At 62.4% G+C, this 16,578-nt stretch overlaps 1 protein-coding gene across 1 annotated transcript in view; it reads right to left on the bottom strand.

The window, feature by feature from the left end:
- Positions 1 to 13,956, bottom strand: part of CHD5 (chromodomain helicase DNA binding protein 5) — a gene marked incomplete at both ends in the record, with an annotated part of 61,901 nt that extends 47,945 nt beyond the window's left edge. The window contains 2 exons of the mRNA XM_082860302.1: positions 3,876 to 4,003; positions 13,878 to 13,956. Of these exons, the coding sequence (XP_082716428.1) occupies positions 3,876 to 4,003; positions 13,878 to 13,956 (207 nt within the window). The remainder of the gene's footprint in view (positions 1 to 3,875; positions 4,004 to 13,877) is intronic.
- Positions 13,957 to 16,578: the final 2,622 nt, after the last annotated feature.

Below are 16,578 nucleotides of genomic sequence, written 5' to 3'. Positions count from 1 at the left end.
CCCAGCTCTGCAGATGTCTTTCGATCCAGGCCTCGCATCCCTCTCTCCCTTCCCTCTACGCCCAGCACTCAGCACACACCGCATCTCTCTAAAAAGCAGGCATTTAAACTCAAAAAGAAGGACTCAGAGAGTTGGTCATTCTCAATTTGGGGTCCTTCGAGACTGAGAGGGAAAAAGAAAGAATGAAATATGAGCCTTCCCATTCACGAGTGTTATAAACAGTTATAATTTAGCACTGAATAATTGGTTGCTATGGTAACCGCTGCAGCACAGGTTGGAATCCTTTCTCCCTCCTGCGCCGGGTCTGACAAGGAGCTTCATCTACATATGCTCAGGTTCCGGCCGAAGCCCCGGTTATTTTATGTAAATCAGAATTCACGACTTGCTGCCTGTCCCTCCACCCCACCCCCAAAAAACCTGCCGCTACATGGGTTCCACCACCGGGGGCCCTCTGCTCCCTCCACCCAGCGCCTTGTGTTGGGGCCACCTGGCTGGAGATGAAAAGGAGAAAAGGGGTGACATTCCCCTCCCCACATCCCGAGGACTGGGCTCTGCAGGCGGGCGGGCGGGCAGTGTGCACATGGCGGCCAGGACCCTGCTCTCTGGCTCAGACTGTTGACATCTGAGAGCTGCCAAGCCAGACTCTCAGCAACGCTGGGGAGGGCGCAGCAGTGGCCCGAGGGCCACCTTGGGGGCCTGGCTGGCAGCGCCCGGTCATCTGCGGGGCCCTCCAGTCTACCCTGGCCTCCATCTCCTTTGAGATCCAGGAACTGCATCTCAGTAGAGAGAGGAAGGAGAGAGGGAGAGGAAGTGAGGGGAGGGAGAGTGGAATGGAGGAGAGGAGGAGAGAGGAAGGGACGGGGGCGGGGGGGGGGGGGGGTGCGGAGAAGACATGCAGAGGAGGGAGAAGGAGGGCAAGGGAGACCCAGGAAGAGATGGATACAGCACAGAGGCCATGCTCAGGCCACAGCAGTGAGAGACGAGAGCCTCCCTCCCAGTTCCCAAGAAAGAAGCTTCGGGAGAGGGAGAGAAATCGCTGGGGAGAAGGTGCTTGCGCGGGATGCCCCGGGACCCTAGAATCTACCTCCACCCCGCATCCACAGAGCATCAGGTCTGAGGGCTGACAGCAGTGGCCACAACAGAGCCAAGATTTCAGAGCTTCAACCGGGAAGTCGGCCCCTGCATCCCAGGGCCCCGCCGGCCCTGAGCCATCTAACCTCTGCCCCCAACAAAGACAGACCTGCGGGCCAGGGTGCGGGAGGGGCTGGGGAGAGCTGCAGCAGGGAATTCGGAGCCCCCTCCCCACAGCAGGGGGATCTGGTCCACAGCACCTCCCTCGGGGGTGGTGGGGGGAGCCTCCAGGCACGGGCCACCCCCCCTTCCCCTCTCCTGCCTCCACTGCCCCTCCTGGATAACGGGGACAGGAAGCGGCAGCTCACAACCTGCCCACATGCAGCCCGCGTACCAGCCGCGGGGTTAGGGGTGGGGTGTCCCAGGAGGGTACAGACCTGTCAGTCCTGGAAGGATGCCAGGAGCCCCGGCAGTGAGAACAAAGCTGAGGGCAGCAGAGATGGAGGGTGGCGTCGGACAGGGCAGTGCTGGGCTCGGAGGGGGCTCAGGGTCCCTCTGGGGGGGAAAGGGTCGTCTATGCGCGCCAGAGGAGAGGGACGCCGGGTGTGGCCGCAAGCGGGCAGGGAGAGGCGCCGGGGCAGCTTTGGCCGGGAGCCTGGACAGGGCAGCTGTCCTAAGGAGGTCCTTCCCGGGAGCCAGGAGAGCCGAACAGGGGGCAGACCTGGCAAGAAATGCTGACCCCAAGCTCACCAGAGAACACAGGCAGGACGTACCTGCGTGGTTCCAGCCGGAGGAGGTGCGGCTGACACCTCCCTGCCCCAGTCCCTGAGCTCCAGGCAGGCCAGCCCGGGGCCAACCACTATGGGGACCCAGGGCACCGCCCAGGGCAGGCCCTGCCCTCCAGACACTTGCAGGCTGACACCCTGGATGCCCCCGAGGGCCACTGGCCTTCCCCGTGGCGCCTCTCACGTGAAGACGCCCTGGTGACCCATATCTGATGTGCCCCCAAACAAGCAGGGGGGTGTGGGTAGGTGATGCTCCCCTTACCACAGACACAGAAGCAAGGCTCAGACAGGTGTGGGCAGTGGCCTGGGGAGATGTGGGGAAGAAACTCCACCATCACAGGCCCTTTGTCCTTAGGAGTCTCCTCCCTCCTGCCCCCGCAGCCTGTTTGGGGACCCTCCAGAGTTAAGTCATACCACGGCCCCCTCCGCACAAAGCCTTGCAGGGGACGAGCCAGAGGCCCACGGCGGCCTTTGAGGCCACGTCAGAACATCTCCACAGGGCACCCCCACACACACACTGCTACTCTGTCCCGGGGCCACCGAGGGCGACGACACCCCCCAACCGCCTCCCCTCTGAGGCTGGGCCAGGTGGGTCTCCTCTGGGCAGGGGAGGCGAGAAGGCCAGAGGACCGACAGCGCTTCCCCTCGGAGCAGGCGGGCCAGGGGAGGACCAGGCTGGGGGGCAGGGGGCAGCCGGACATCCCCAGGGCCAGATCTCAGCTGTGTTGCTGTGACCCCTGGCAAGTTCATCTCTGAGCCTCATCTGGAAAGCAAGGTGCACACCAGCCCCTCCCCATAAAGCCACCGGAAGGATCGGGTGACGCCGAGGAGAGGTGGCAGCTCTCACAAGGTGAGAGACGGGAGTCCCCACGTTGCCCTATGACCCTACGACCGTCCCCTCCAAGCGCCGAGGGCTTTAAGCTACGAGGCAGCCCCGGCTTCCCCCCGTCGGGTGGTGATGACCGTCCCTGCCCCCGACTCCCAAGGTGGTTGCTGAGGATGAAGTGAGCCCACGCGGGGCACTCTAGACCTGCTCACACGGGTTACCCATAGGAGACCCATCCCTCACCGGGGTCTCCTTACTCTTCTCCCATTTGTATCTTGCTTACCAGGATTCCAACTCACAACAGGTTGGAAGCAGCAAACCAGAGGGACAGACAGCTGGCAGGAGGCAGATACGGAGGGGGTAGCGGAAGGCACCACCAACAGCACAGAGGCAGTGGACACGGATGCAAGCGGGAATAGGGGCCTCCAGTGAAGGGGTGGGAGCGCCGGGGACCCCGTGTTGTCATGGCCCAGGACAGACACCAAGGAGAAAAGAATAAACACCCCAGCACACCCTGTTTAAGAACACAGTAGGGACTTCCCTGCTGGCGCAGTGGTTAAGAATCCGCCTGCCAGTGCAGGGGACACGGGTTCGAGCCCTGGTCCGGGAAGATCCCACATGCCACGGAGCAACTAAGCCCGTGCGCCACAACTACTGAGCCTGCGCTCTAGAGCCTGTGAGCCACAACTACTGAGCCCACGTGCCGCAACTTCTAAAGCCCGCGCGCCTAGAGCCGTGCTCCACAACGAGAAGCCACCGCAATGAGAAGCCCGCGCACCTCAACAAAGAGTAGCCCCCACTCGCCACAACTAGAGAAAGCTCGCGCGCAGCTACGAAGACCCAACGCAGCCAAAGATAAAGAAGTACCCTTGGGAATTCCCTGGCGGTCCAGTGCTTAGGACTCCGTACTCTCACTGCCGTGGCCCGGGTTCAATCCCTGGTCAGGAAACTAAGATCCCGCAAGCTGTGCTATGCGGCCAAAAAAAAACCAAAAAAGGACAGGACACTTGAGATACATCTCGGGGCAGGTGTCCGTGGGGACGCTGCCCACACCAGACACTGGTTTTGGTGTTTCTCACTCAGGCTCAGCTCTCGGGAGGCACCCCTCTGCCAGATGGTCCCGGGAGCCCACGTCTTTCTCCACAGGCCCAGGAGGAGCAGTCAGGACGCCCGCGCGGCCCAGCCCCACTCACCTCTTTCTTCTTCCTCGTCCCTTTGGACCTGTTGTCCTTGAGCTTCTTGGACTTCTTCTTCTTGGGAAGGCTCACGGGCTCCTCAGGGAAAAAGTCATCGAAGCCTTCAAGGCCACCATCTTCTTCTTCTGGAAGAATCAGAAGGGGGAGGGGGTTACTCCGCTGCTTCCTTCAGGAAGACCCCCAGGGACACAGAGTGAGAGGCAGGGCCCGCTGGGACAGTCAGTTCCTCTGCCACCCAACTGTGCCGGATCACGGCCACCCTGCCCTCCCCAGCCCATCCCCACCCCTCCCCGCCTTCTCCATCTAGTTCCCCTGCCCCAACCCCTCAAAGCCACCCCCAGACCCGCCGAGTGGAACCCCAGCCCCTTGGGCTGTGTCACATCACCCCACCTCTCTGGGCCTCTCCTCCTCTCAACCTGTAAAATGGAACAATAACCACCTACCCTGCTATGACAGTGCTTGGGAAACCGAAGCAAAAACAAACGACCAGGGCTTCCCTGGTGGCGCAGTGGTTAAGAATCCACCTGCCAATGCAGAGGACACGGGTTCGAGCCCTGGTCCGGGAAGATCCCACATGCCGCAGAGCAACTAAGCCCGTGCGCCACAACTACTGAGCCTGCGCGGGCCACAACTACCGAGCCTGTGTGCCTAGAGCCCGTGCTCCACAAGAGAAGCCACCGTGATGAGAAGCCCGCGCACCTCAATGAAGAGTAGCCCCCCCCCCCGCTCGCCACAACTAGAGAGAAGCCCGCGCCACAGCAACAAAGACCCAACGCAGCCAAAAATAAATAAATAAAATAAAACAGATTTTAAAAATTTAAAAAAAAACAACAAATGACCAAGTAAGAGGCCTTGTGGACATGGCTCCCCAGGGAGAAGCAGCCCCACAGAGTCACAAAGCCATCTCCAGCCGGCCCAGGGAGGGGTCGAGGCCCACCTCCGCCCTCCAGAGGGCCACGGCGTGGCCAGGAGAGAGCCTGTGAGTGCAGGATGACAGGGACGTACAGGTCACATCCCCCTGGGACCACCTGGTGCCTTGGAGCAGGCGCCAGGGAGCTTGGAGGAGAGACCAGCGCGGGGGATGCCAGGGCTCCCCTTAATGGGGATTCGAGGACCACACTGCCCCCCGCTGCCTGGTCCCCACCCGCACCTGCCAGGCCCACTCCCCGTCACAGGTACCCGGACACACACAGCAGGATGCCAAACACACTCCGCTGGGCGCTCGGGACGATGTGACGGTCCACAGAGAGGTGGGTTTTCTAAAAGCTGCCCGCCTTTCCTGAATCCTCATTCCTTCACGCACTGGAAAGGCTGGGGGGAGCAGGCGGGTGTGTCACGTGGGGATCTTAGAAGAAGCTGCAGGCTACATGCTTCTTGCTGCCCCCAAAGGGAGCCCGTGGCTGGGGCCTAACTCCCACCCAGGAAGTCAGGGGTGAGAAAGGGCACGAGCCCTGGGTTCCTGGGACCGGACGTGGGCCCCAGGGCTGGGGGTGCGGAGAGCGGGAGGGCCCTCTTGGGGGCAGACGGCAGCAAAAAGACACCGCAAGAACAAGCCACCCAGACTAGAGCTATGCATCTGCCTGCCAGGGATGAAGGAAGCTTCCAGTAGGCACCGGCACAACCTCCAAAGAGTCCACAAAAGGGGTCCACAAGCCAGCCAGCCTCCACACCAGCGGCTTATCCCCCATCCCACGGCCTTCACTGCCCATGTGCACGGGGGTGGGGGGACACGACAGGGAGTCTCGCTCGGTCTGGGGTCTGCCTCGAGCGGGACCCCACTGTGGGGCTGCCACCCTGGGAGACCCTTAGGAGGGCAGAAAGTCCCAGGGCCACGCAGGGGACTTTCATATGGGAAATGGGCAGAGTGTCCTCACTGAATCGGGTTTAAATGATAGGCCCCCAACCCCGCCCAGGAAGTCTAAAAATTTTAGAGTAAAACACCCTGGCTGTTGAACGCGCCAGACCCACAGATGCTTGGACACACCCTGGGCGCTCCAACATCGCCCATCCTCCAGAGGGGTCCACCCCAGGGCCTGGGACCCTGCCCCCTAGAGTCCCCAGAGGGGAGGGGGAAGGCGCCCATCACCACATTCTGGGTGCGGCTAGAGGGCGCTGGTGATGCTGGTGGCCCAGTGAATGCCCCTCCGGCCCACACCTGGAGGGCCAGTTCCCACACGTACCACCCCCCTACCCAGGGAAGGCGGGGGCTGCACCCTCTGTCTCAGCGCCCCTCTGCCCCAGGGCCCTCCTCCAGGGCTGCCAGCGGGCCTGTGGCCCTGCCCCCCAGGAAGCAAGTGCTAGCCCTGTCTTGTCCGGCCCCCCCAGGAGTCCACGGGGACAGGGCATGCCCAAGTCTCAGTCCCCTCCCCATCCTGCCAGGCAAACACAGACACAGAGAGAGACCATCTCCAGGCAGGTGAGGGAGCTGCCGTGCAGGTGACACGAGGGTGGCCTAAGCGCTGGCCTTCCCCGGGAAGCCAGCTCAGCGGTCCTGAATGGCAGACAGGCGCAGTGCTGAGGACAGGACCACGTGGTGGGCACAGATGCTGTGGCCCTGGCCAGGGCTACGGCCCACGGGGCGGGCAGCGAGGGCAGGCCCAAAGCTGGGTTTAACGTGGGCAGGCTTTGAGGGGAGCCAGGCTAGGGCAGCAGGACCCGAGCCCGTCCTGTCCCCTGAGCCCTGGCACGGGAGAGGCAAGGATTTCGGGGCCAGTTGGAAACGTTCATAGGGACCCCCAGTCATCCTGGAGTGGAGGGCTCTGGGGACAGTGACATGGCTGGCGGGGAGCCAGGCTGACGAGGAGATGCCCGTCCACGCCTGCCCACTCTCCCACCGGCCTCCACCTCCCCCGGAGCTGCAAAGAGACCGCCTGGGAAAGCCACCCCCGCACGCTGGCCGTGCCCAGCTCGGTTATGTAACGGGCTCAGCTGATGCAACCGGGAGGGGGCCTCTCTCTCCCGCCTCCTGCTATCTCCCCACGTCCCCTGTCCCCTCAGCAGCGCAGTCCCCAGACTGGGAAGGCCAGCCCAGCACACGGTCACAGACTGACCGGCCAGCAGCACAGACCATGGATGCACAGGAGGCCGCGGGAGGTTCTAGAAGGAAGCCTGGGATCTCCCATGGGCTGCGCCCCACCCTGCCTGGGAAGGAGGTAGGGGCACCTCTAGCCCTAACCCACGCCCAGGACAGGGCTCGGAGGAGAAGTCCTCAGGCCCTCTGCCCTTGGACAGACCCCTCCTCCACTCCCAGAAGACCTCACGGCCCAGGGCCATCTGTCTGGTTAAATCCCTCCTCCAGGGCCCTTCCAGAGCTGGCACACGACCACGGGGACCCCACTCTGCCCACCCCCATCTTCCTCCCCCGCACGGCTTCTGGTGGCCCTGAGGACGCCCAGGGCTGACCTCCTGTGACGCTGCTCCCCGACACCCCCATGATTCCCACTCAGCCCTGCCCCCCTCCTCCCTCTTCTGCAACCAGCCCCGAGCTTCTTCTAAAACCAGACCTGGAGAGTCACAGCCAAGCAATCCTTCCCAGTGCCCATCGGCCCCACCCGGAGCCCAGCCCTGTGCCTCCTCAGGGTACCCAGCCACCAGTAAGGCGGGAGCCCCCCCGCCCTGGGGGAGGGTCCTGAGGGGAAGCGGCCTCAAGACTCCTTGTCTGCCAGCTCCCTGCGGCCCCCCAGCCCTTCCAGCCAGATGGCCGTGCCCTCACGCACCAGCCCTGCCCCTCCAGGGCCCGGGGCTCCATCGACCCCCAGAGGGGCTATAATTAGGACCCATTAGCCCTGATCTGTCTCCCAGGTCTGGGGCAGGGCCGGGGGAGGCTGCTTCAGAGATGAGACGGGGGACAAGGGGGGGGACGGCAAAGAGAGGCACCTGCACCTCCTGCTGCTTTCCCCCAGCCCCTCACCAGGGGCTGCACACACTCTGGCTTCGCCCTGCGGGACCCCCAGGCTGCTCCGCAGGCTGCAGCCCAGGCGGGGGCGTGGACCCTTCTTAGCGAAACACCTTATAGCAGTGGAAGGACCTACCACCTGCACCAAGCTCAAAGCAGGTAGCATACGTTCATTTATATGAATTCATCTACTCCACACAGCAACTCTGGGAGACGGTACTATTATCACCCCCACGTGCAGACAAGGAAACAGGCTCCGAGGATCTCATCGCTTGCCCACTTCTGAGTCTCACAGCCGGCAGGTGGCAGAGCCAGGATGGAGCCCCGGCAGGTGGCTCCCACCACCAGGTGTGGTCCCGTGCCTGCCCCTCCCTCCAGGTATAGGACCCTCCCAGAATTCAGACCTTCCCCACGTTTATTTCACAAGCATTTAAACAGCATAGCCCATGTGCCAGGCCCAGGCACGCCCAGGGGATGCTGAGGTGACTCAGGCCGACCCCCGGTCACCTGTGGTCCCTCAGGGTGGGAGGGTCAGGGCTAGTCCACCGCAAGTCCCCATGCTCTGCCCACCCCCTGCCCCTGTCCTCTGGGGACAGGGAACTTAGCAAACACAAGGTGATCAGAGCGAAAGAAAAACTTATGACTGTGGAAGGAAGAGGTAGGTCGTCTGATTTGGGGTGGCTGACGGATCTGGGGAGGTGCAGCCAGGAGCCGGATCAAGAGCTCCGTCACCCGAGTCTGGAAAGGTAAGCAAATCTGTCAGCGATGGGGACCCAGCTCGACGTCCACCATCCTCTCTGAAGCCTGTGGGGAGGGTCTCCTTCCATTCCCCCAAGCAGGAAACAAGACCACCTGGTGGCCAGGAGGAGGGACAGGGGAGCTCAGGCTTCGAACCACCACCCCTTCCTGGCAGGGTGGCCCCCAATCCCTTCTCCACTGAGCCCACTTCCTCATTCTTGAAATGGGCCGAGTACTGGGAATTCCCTGGCAGTCCAGTGGTCAGGGCTCCGTGCTTTCACTGCTGAGGGCGCAGGTTCAATCCCTGGTCGGGCAACTAAGATCCCGCAGGCTGAGCGACGCAGCCAAAATTAAATAAATAAATAAAGATTTAAAGATAAATAAGCTGAGGACTGCCTTTCTCACGGGGTGATGAATTAGAAACTGTGAGAAGCAGTTTAAGTACCTGGCAGTGGCAGGCGGGGCCCAGGGCCTCAGGAGGGCTAGGATGGCCGGGGCTGAAGGAGTGGATGGCGGGGGGGGGGGGGGGGGGGGGTCTCTCGTTTGGCCACTGCTGGGCCAGGGGTTCTCAGGGCCACCCTAGGGCTGGCCAAGGAGGGGTCACCAAGACTAAGGTTCCCATCAGTCCTTGGAGTGCCCCCCACACCACAGGTCTCTACTGACACTGCTGGGGGGGGCAGTACTCCCGCCCAAGAGAGGATTAATAATTCATTTATGACATTTAACAAAACCCAGACACTACCTCACTGGCATCTCATCAAACAAAACGTCAGTCCTGAGCACCACGGGAGGGCGGGCAGGCAGGCAGGTGGGGGCGGAGGACAGGGCAAGTTTTTACCCTAAGGGAGTGGGGCCTAAAAGTGAGGATGGAGGAGGCTGGGGAAAAGGAGGAAAGAGAGGCCAGGAGGGAGGGGACGGGGACAGTAGAGGGAAAGAGAGGGACAGACAGACAGAGAGAAGGAAGGACTCGGGGAAGACAGCCTGACAGACTTGGAGACAGACAAAGGGACAGACATGGGGAAAGAGTAAGTGAGAATAAGAACAGGAAGGAAATAAGGACAGAGCCAAAGAGACAAGGCAGGAAGTCTCAAAAGTTTCACCTGCAAAACCCCCAGAAAGTCAGACACCGTGTACTGTGTTCAATACTCGCTCAGAGAAGACATGCAAGAAATCTATGCTGGGTGGGTGAGTGGATGGATGGATAGACAACTGGATGATGGATGGATGGACAGAGAGATGAACGGACCGATGGATGGATGGATGGACTGGACGGATAAATAAATGGATGGATGGAGACTGGTTAAGATGGATGGATGGAAGGAAGAAAGGAAAGAAGGGATGGAGGGAGGGAGGGAGGAAGGAAAGGTGGACTGGACAGATAAACGGATGGGTGGATGGATGGATGGAAGGAAGGATGGATGGACAGATAAATAAATGGATGGGTGGATGGACGGAGGATGGGTCAATGGATGGATGGATGGAAGGAAGGATGGATGGAAGGAAGGAAGGACTGGACAGATTAAATAAATGGATAGGAGGGTGGGTGGATGGATGGATGATGAATGGGTAGGATGGCTGGCCAGTGTATGGTGGGTGTACTGGTTGGTTTTGTGGCTGGATGGGTAGATGTTCTGGTGGGAGGGTGGATACATGGGTGGATGGATTAACAAGTGGGTGGGTGACTGAATGAATTGCTGAAATGATAAATCACTTTAGAATGCGGTGACTACCCCACAGGCCAAGCCACTGGGCAAAGGGTGCTATAACCGCTTTACCTCCCTCCTCTCGGCAAACAGTATTAAATATGGCCAGGCTCCCCGGGATGCCCCGAACCCACATCTCCCCAACGTGGGGGGAGCTAACTAAGAAGGCACAGACCTTCAGGAACCGTGGCTCTCCCTCCCTCCTGGTCCCTGGGCCCACAGAAGCCTAGATGGGCTGGGGGACCTGGGCCAGTCCAGTGCCAGAGTGGTCACACTGTCTGGCCTGGAGAGAAGATGGGCTCAGCAGCTCTAGGAAACCCACCCCTCTGTGTGGGACTGAGGAAGGGCTGGGCCTACAAGGCAGGGAAAAGGCCTGGGATGCTGAGGCCCTCTCCTCCCTCCCTCGCTCCAGCCCCTCTGGCCCAGGCTCCCAGCCCCCCAGCTTACTGGATGAGGGTGCATGTCTCAGAAGCATTTCCTTGGAGAAGGCGAGCCAACTGCTCCCCTTGGACGGTGGTAACTACAAGCCACACTTTGCTGGGCCCCTATTATGTGCCGGGCACTGTGACCTACTTGTTCCACGTGCACTGCCTCGTCAGTCCTCATAATAAGCCCTCTATGAGGTTGCTGACGCCGCAGCCCATTCCACAAGTGGGGACACTGAGGCAGAGGGACCGGGTAGCTTGCCCAAGGTCAGGCCACAAACAAGCAGCAGAGGCGGAGCCACCTGACTCTTGAGCCCTCTCTTGGACTAGCCCTCTGAACGCCCAGGGGAATCTGGCAGCTGGGCACCTCCCCCCACCCCCGCAAGCAGGCTCAACCACCCGCCTCAATGCCAGAGAGCTGCCCGACCAAAGCCCGGGTGGCAACAAGAACACTGCTGAGGGGGGTGGCGGACAGGCAGAGTGAAGACAGTAGGCCTGACAAGGACTGAGTCCGCTGCGGCAGACTGAAAACTTAGTGTGACAGCTCCCAGCACACCGGCTCCCCCATCCACAAACGGCCACCTGGGGGACCTGCTGGCCCTACAGCCCTGTGGGTCACGGCCACGAGCTCAGGCTGACGGCTGCAGAGAGGCCGCAGTGGAGGGTAGGGGGCCAGGCGGCCAGTGCTTCAGGAGAGACACGAGGCCTAGGCCGAGGCTGTCATCACGTCCAAAGGCCAGGGTGACCCAGGGACCCCCCAGCCCTCAGACACTGAGACCACAACCCTCTCTCTAGCGCCCACAGTGCTAGGTGCCGGGCACAGTGGGTGGTCGCGGGAGTCACACCCAAGGCAGGAGCCCACGGACACAAGTCAGCTGATGATAATATTCCAGGGAAGCACTGCGAAGAAAATAAAGCATTAAAATGGGCCTGAGAATGACAGGGGTGGGGCTACGCTGGAGCCAGGAGCTGAGACCTAACCGGCAGGAAGGAGGCAGTTGTGAGCCGAGGAAAGCTTGGGTCTGGCAGGGGTCATGGCCAACGTTCAGGGCAGGATGGAGCCTGGGGGCTTCCAGAAGCATCAGGGAGGCCAGAGTGTGAACAAGGAGGTCGGGGTGGAGATGAGGGTGGAATAGAAAAGGGACTTTGCAGTCAGTCCAAGCCGTGGGGGTCCGGGTTTGCTTTGTGTTTTCAAAGGTGACCCTGGCTGCTGAGCGGAGCGTGGTCGGTGAGAACTGGTTAGGAGGCTCTAGAGGGGACCAGCCGGAGCGGACAGTGGTTTGGACCAGGGACACAGAGAGGAGCTGGCAGCTCGGGGAGGCTCAGGACGTGCTCTGGAGGTGGGAGCCCCTGGCCTTGCTGAAGGACAGGCTGCAGTCTCCGCTCTGCGGGACTTTGGAGGCCTTCCTAGAGGCCCTGGGGCCAAGCCCACCCCCCCACGCCCTGCCCTGGAGTGACAGGTGCAAGCAGGAGGGAGGAAAGGTGGTGGGCAGGCGACTCGGACCGAGGCCCAAGTGGAGTGAGCTGGGTGCCCGCCAGTCTGGGGACACCTTCCCTGGCCTCCTCGCCTCCCCTCCCCTCCAAGCCCTGACACAACCAGGGAGAACCAGAACGCATGGGAAAGGGGGACAGGGGACCCCATCAGGGGGTTGGTGAAGTCCCAGAAATAAGTCTGTTCACGAACGTTCAGCTGTCCACTGGCCCCATCAGTGCCACAAAGGGCCACGCCCCGAGCACCACTCACCGAGGAAGCCAGTGACCAGCTTTACCAAGGAGCCAGCTTCCTAAGTAGAAAACTGCCATGGGTTTCAGTGCCTGTGCTAGGCCTCTGTGTTCCCTTCCGGGAAATGGGCCTAATTCCCTGGACCCCAGCACGTGACAGTCAACTATTGTCCAAGCAACTCCACCCATGTGTGGCCACCTCACCCCCACTCCCCTCACCCCAGCAGGCTCTTTGCAAACTTGGCTGCACTGTCTGAAAAGCAGGGTGAGGCCCCAGTCACCCTGTTAAAGCAAGCAAACAAGTGAGCAGGGGAGGAGACCCCCCAACGGGCATGGCCGCCTGGAGGGAAGCCCCTCAGTAGGAGAGGCAGAGCAGAGAGGAGCTGCCGCCCCTGGGTCCTCCCCTTCTCACCTCCTGCACACAGGAGTTAAGGTGCCAATCTGTGGAATATGCTCCCCCCTGGGGCCAGACAGCCCACTCCAGGGCCAGGGAGGGCTCCGGCACCGCCCACAAGTCCCCCAGGAGCCCAGGAGGGGCCATGACTCGGTGCGGGGAAGCTGCGATGTGACAGAGTCCCCCAGAAGGGAAGGAGGAAGGCTGCTTGACAGGGTGAGGCCCTGCCCAGCTGTGCCAGGAGGGGAAACGTCCCAAACAAACGGTGAGCAGTTGAGTAAAGAATGATCCCGCAAGGCTACCCCTTACGCACAAGCCCTCTTTCTGCTGAATTCTGGAGAGGGGTGGCAAGGGCAGGGGCGGTGGCCCTGCGAGTCAGGCCCGGAGCCAAAGCAGGGTGGGCTGGGAACGCCACTAGCCGGGCGACCGCGGGCTGGAGGCGCCGGCCGGCGCTAGGGCGCGCCAGGAAGACGCCGGCGGCCCGGGCAAAGTGCTTGGGAGCGGCAGTCACGGCTCCCGGCGGCCGGGTAAGGGGAGCGGGAGTCCGAGCCCGCGCGCCTCACCCCGGAGCTTTCGTGGGCCCGGAGGGAAGCCGCCCCAGCCAGGGCGCTCGCCCTCTCCTCTAGCACGTCCCGTCCTCCGCCCCCTCCGGGCCCCACCCAGCCCACCCTGGGGCCGAGACCGGCCGGGTCCGGGTATCTGGTCCCTCCTGCCCCCGCCCGTCCCCGCGAGGCCAGGGGTGCGCGGCGCGGGGCGAGAGTGCCGAGTGCGCGGCACCAGCAGCCGAGCGAGATTCCCGCCCCCTTCAAGGGCACGCGGGCTGACCCCCGCGGCGCCGCGCCCCCTCCCCGCTTCGGGCGCCCGGCGCAGGCCCCCGGCGGTCCTCCGCCCGCGCCGCGGCCAGGGTGGCCCCTATCGTACCCGCCCTTGGCGGCCCGCGCGCCGCTCCCCGCCGCTCGCCCAGCCCCGCGCCCTTGGCCGCGCGGCGCCAGCAAGGCGGGAACGCAGCCCGGCGCCCCTTCCCGCGCGCCGCCAGCGCCGCCCGCGAGGTCCGGCCCCGGGGCCCCGCCGGTCGCCTCGTCCCCCGCCGCCCGCCCCGGGCGCAGCCGGCGCCCCGCTCACCTGACATCTCGTCCTCGTTCTCCATCTCGTCCGCGAACAGCCGCGGCAGCTCCTCCTCGGTGCCCAGCGGGCCCCGCATGCCCGGCGCGGGGGGGAGGGGAGGTGGGCGCCCCCCCTCCCGCCGGGCGCGGTGCCAGCCTTAACCCGTGCGCTGCCGGACGGGCGCGCGCGGCGGGCGAGGCGGCCTCGGCGAGAAGATGGCGGCCGCCTGCCCCCCCCACCCCCCCAAACCTCCACTCCCCCGTCTCGACCCCCCTTCCTCTCGGCCGCCTTCGCCCCGCTCCCCGCAAAGCCCGGGCTGCTCCGCCCACCGCGCCCCGCAGCCTGAGTCCCGCAGCCGGCCGAGGTGGTGGCGGCAGCGCCGGCGGCAGGCAGCAAGAAGGGGGGGGGGGCGGGGGGGGCGGCACACATGCCCGGATTGTGACGTCCAGTCTGGTTGCTGTGGCAACCCCATCCCATCGTTCCGGCAGCGCGACTAGTTAACAGCAGAGAACAAGTTGGGGGGACTAGTCCTGAGACTCTGGGTGCGGGGTGGGGACAGGGCGCTCCGGCAGGGGGAGCCGTCGAGGCGACCACGCGCCCGGGGACCCGACGGCCGAGCTGGGAGCTGGGACTCGGTTGGGCCGGGCCCGGTGGGAGGCGGGGAAACGCCGGCCCGCGCACCCCCAGCAGGGCCCAATGCCGCTGCCGCCCCCGCCCGGGAAGGGTCCCCAAGGGCGCGGAGGCGGGGTCCCCGGGGCAGCGGGCAGCGAGCTCCAGTACTCCGCTCCCACGCGCCGAGACCCTGGTCGCCCCGCACCGGCCGCAACACGCTTCTAATCCCCTTTCCAAAGAGGATTCGAAGAAAAATGTGTTCCGCACTTGGGGAAGGGCCGCTCTGGAGACAGTGGGTCTGATTCCTCCAGAAAAATCTGTACAGGCTGGCTCCTCCCTCACCCCATCGCGCCCCGCTCCCACCGCACACGTGCCCACTTCCAAAACGCGCCTCCAGGCGGGGTCCGCTTTAAACACATCCGGACCCCCGGGGGTGATGCGGGCTCTGCGTTCTTTGTGCCCAAAACTCCGCGCGGAGCGGGAAGGAACCGCGCCGCCAGCCCTCGGTTGTTAAAGGTGAAGATGGAGGCCGAAGCCCACGGGAGCAAGACTAGAATTTTAAACACGCGCCACCAGCCTCGGCTGCAGCAAGTCTTAAAGCTACTCTACGAACGCAAAAGTTTCAGGGGCGGGCTTTCTACCCCTAGAAGAGCCAGGAAAGGGCGGGCGCTCTCACCTCACTAACTGGGGCCAGACACGTTTGGGGGAAGCCACTGGAGACCCAGTCATGCCAAGGACCCTCAAGATCTACCTGACTAGGGAAGCCCAAAGCAGCCGGGAGGAGGTTTCCTCTCTGGCACCCACCCCTCTGGTACTGGCTGAGCACCGGCTCCATCCAGGTGGGCATTCACCTGTTTCACCAGTACCCGACCCACTGGCATCACCAGGAGGGCTCTTCCTTCCTGGGGACTTTGAGGAACCGGGAGAGTTGTGGGTGCTTGGCAAGGGCCCCTAGTGCAAGACCTCTTGGGGAGGTGGCCACCACCCACTCCACAGTGAGTCCAAGCTGTGACCTGAAGGTGATGGATGGCATGGGGGGGGGGGGGAGCTGGGAAAATATGCAGCATGTTTTTCCTCCCCTTCCGACCTAGTGCATTACCAGCAAGCCCCAAACCACAGCTCCTCTGCAGTCACGTTCGGGAGAGAACAGTCCAGCCTCCCAGAAAAAGCGCAGGGCACTGGGAATCCCGTCTCCTGGATCCCTTTTAAACCACATTAGGAGAGATGTTGAATCTGCCCCGAGCAGGTGGCCTGCAAGGGCCAAGGGAAGGGCAGCAGGGAAGCGGACTAAGAAAGCAAGGGATCCTCCTGGCCTGAAGCTGTATTTCACCTCCTGGGCATGTAGCTGAGGGAACCTCAACCACTGAGGCTTTAGCAGGCCTGCATTTTGCCTGGCAAGGCTGCCTTCCTCTTTCCAGACCTCCTGTCTTCCTGAATGTTAACCAGGAAAAGACCCTAAGCGCCACCAAACTGCCCACCCCAGTCCCCAGCCCTGCCCCCAACCCCTCCCACATGGCAGAATGAGTTCAGGACACTTCCACAGGTCCCCTGTCCCACTTCAGAGAAACTGTGACCTACAGCATTTCCCATCACCAGAGAAACTGTGACCTACAGCATTTCCCATCACCAGAGAGCCCACCACACACGCACCATTAACCTTGGCTCCAGTCCCCAAGGTGAGGTTAAGTCAGACATCATTCAACGAAGAACAGTTCCAACTGCTTAATTTGGCAAATTAGAGTCGAGATGTTCATCACTCATAATCCTCTCCCCGTCCTTGTTCTTGCGATGGCTGCAGCTAGGTAACAATACTTAATGACCAAAACCAAAGCAAAGCAGAAACTGGAAGGGCAGAAACAAATGGATTTTTGCCTAGCAATCTCTAGTAGTATTTAAAGGACAGCGTTGATTACTGTTAAACTATTAAATATACATTTTAATAACAATGGACCAAAAATGTCTGCTGTTAAAAACAAGCCCCAGGGCTTCCCTGGTGGCGCAGTGGTTGGGAGTCCGCCTGCCGATGCAGGGGACACGGGTTCGTGCCCCGGTCCGGGAGGATCTCACATGCCGCGGACCGGCTGGGCCTGTGAGCCATGGCCGCTGA

The sequence above is a fragment of the Leucopleurus acutus genome (assembly GCF_964270905.1).
Source record: "Leucopleurus acutus genome assembly, chromosome: 2".
Taxonomy (NCBI): domain Eukaryota; kingdom Metazoa; phylum Chordata; class Mammalia; order Artiodactyla; family Delphinidae; genus Leucopleurus; species Leucopleurus acutus.
Note: the sequence above shows the minus strand (reverse complement) of the source record. Positions and strands in the feature narration are given on the sequence as shown.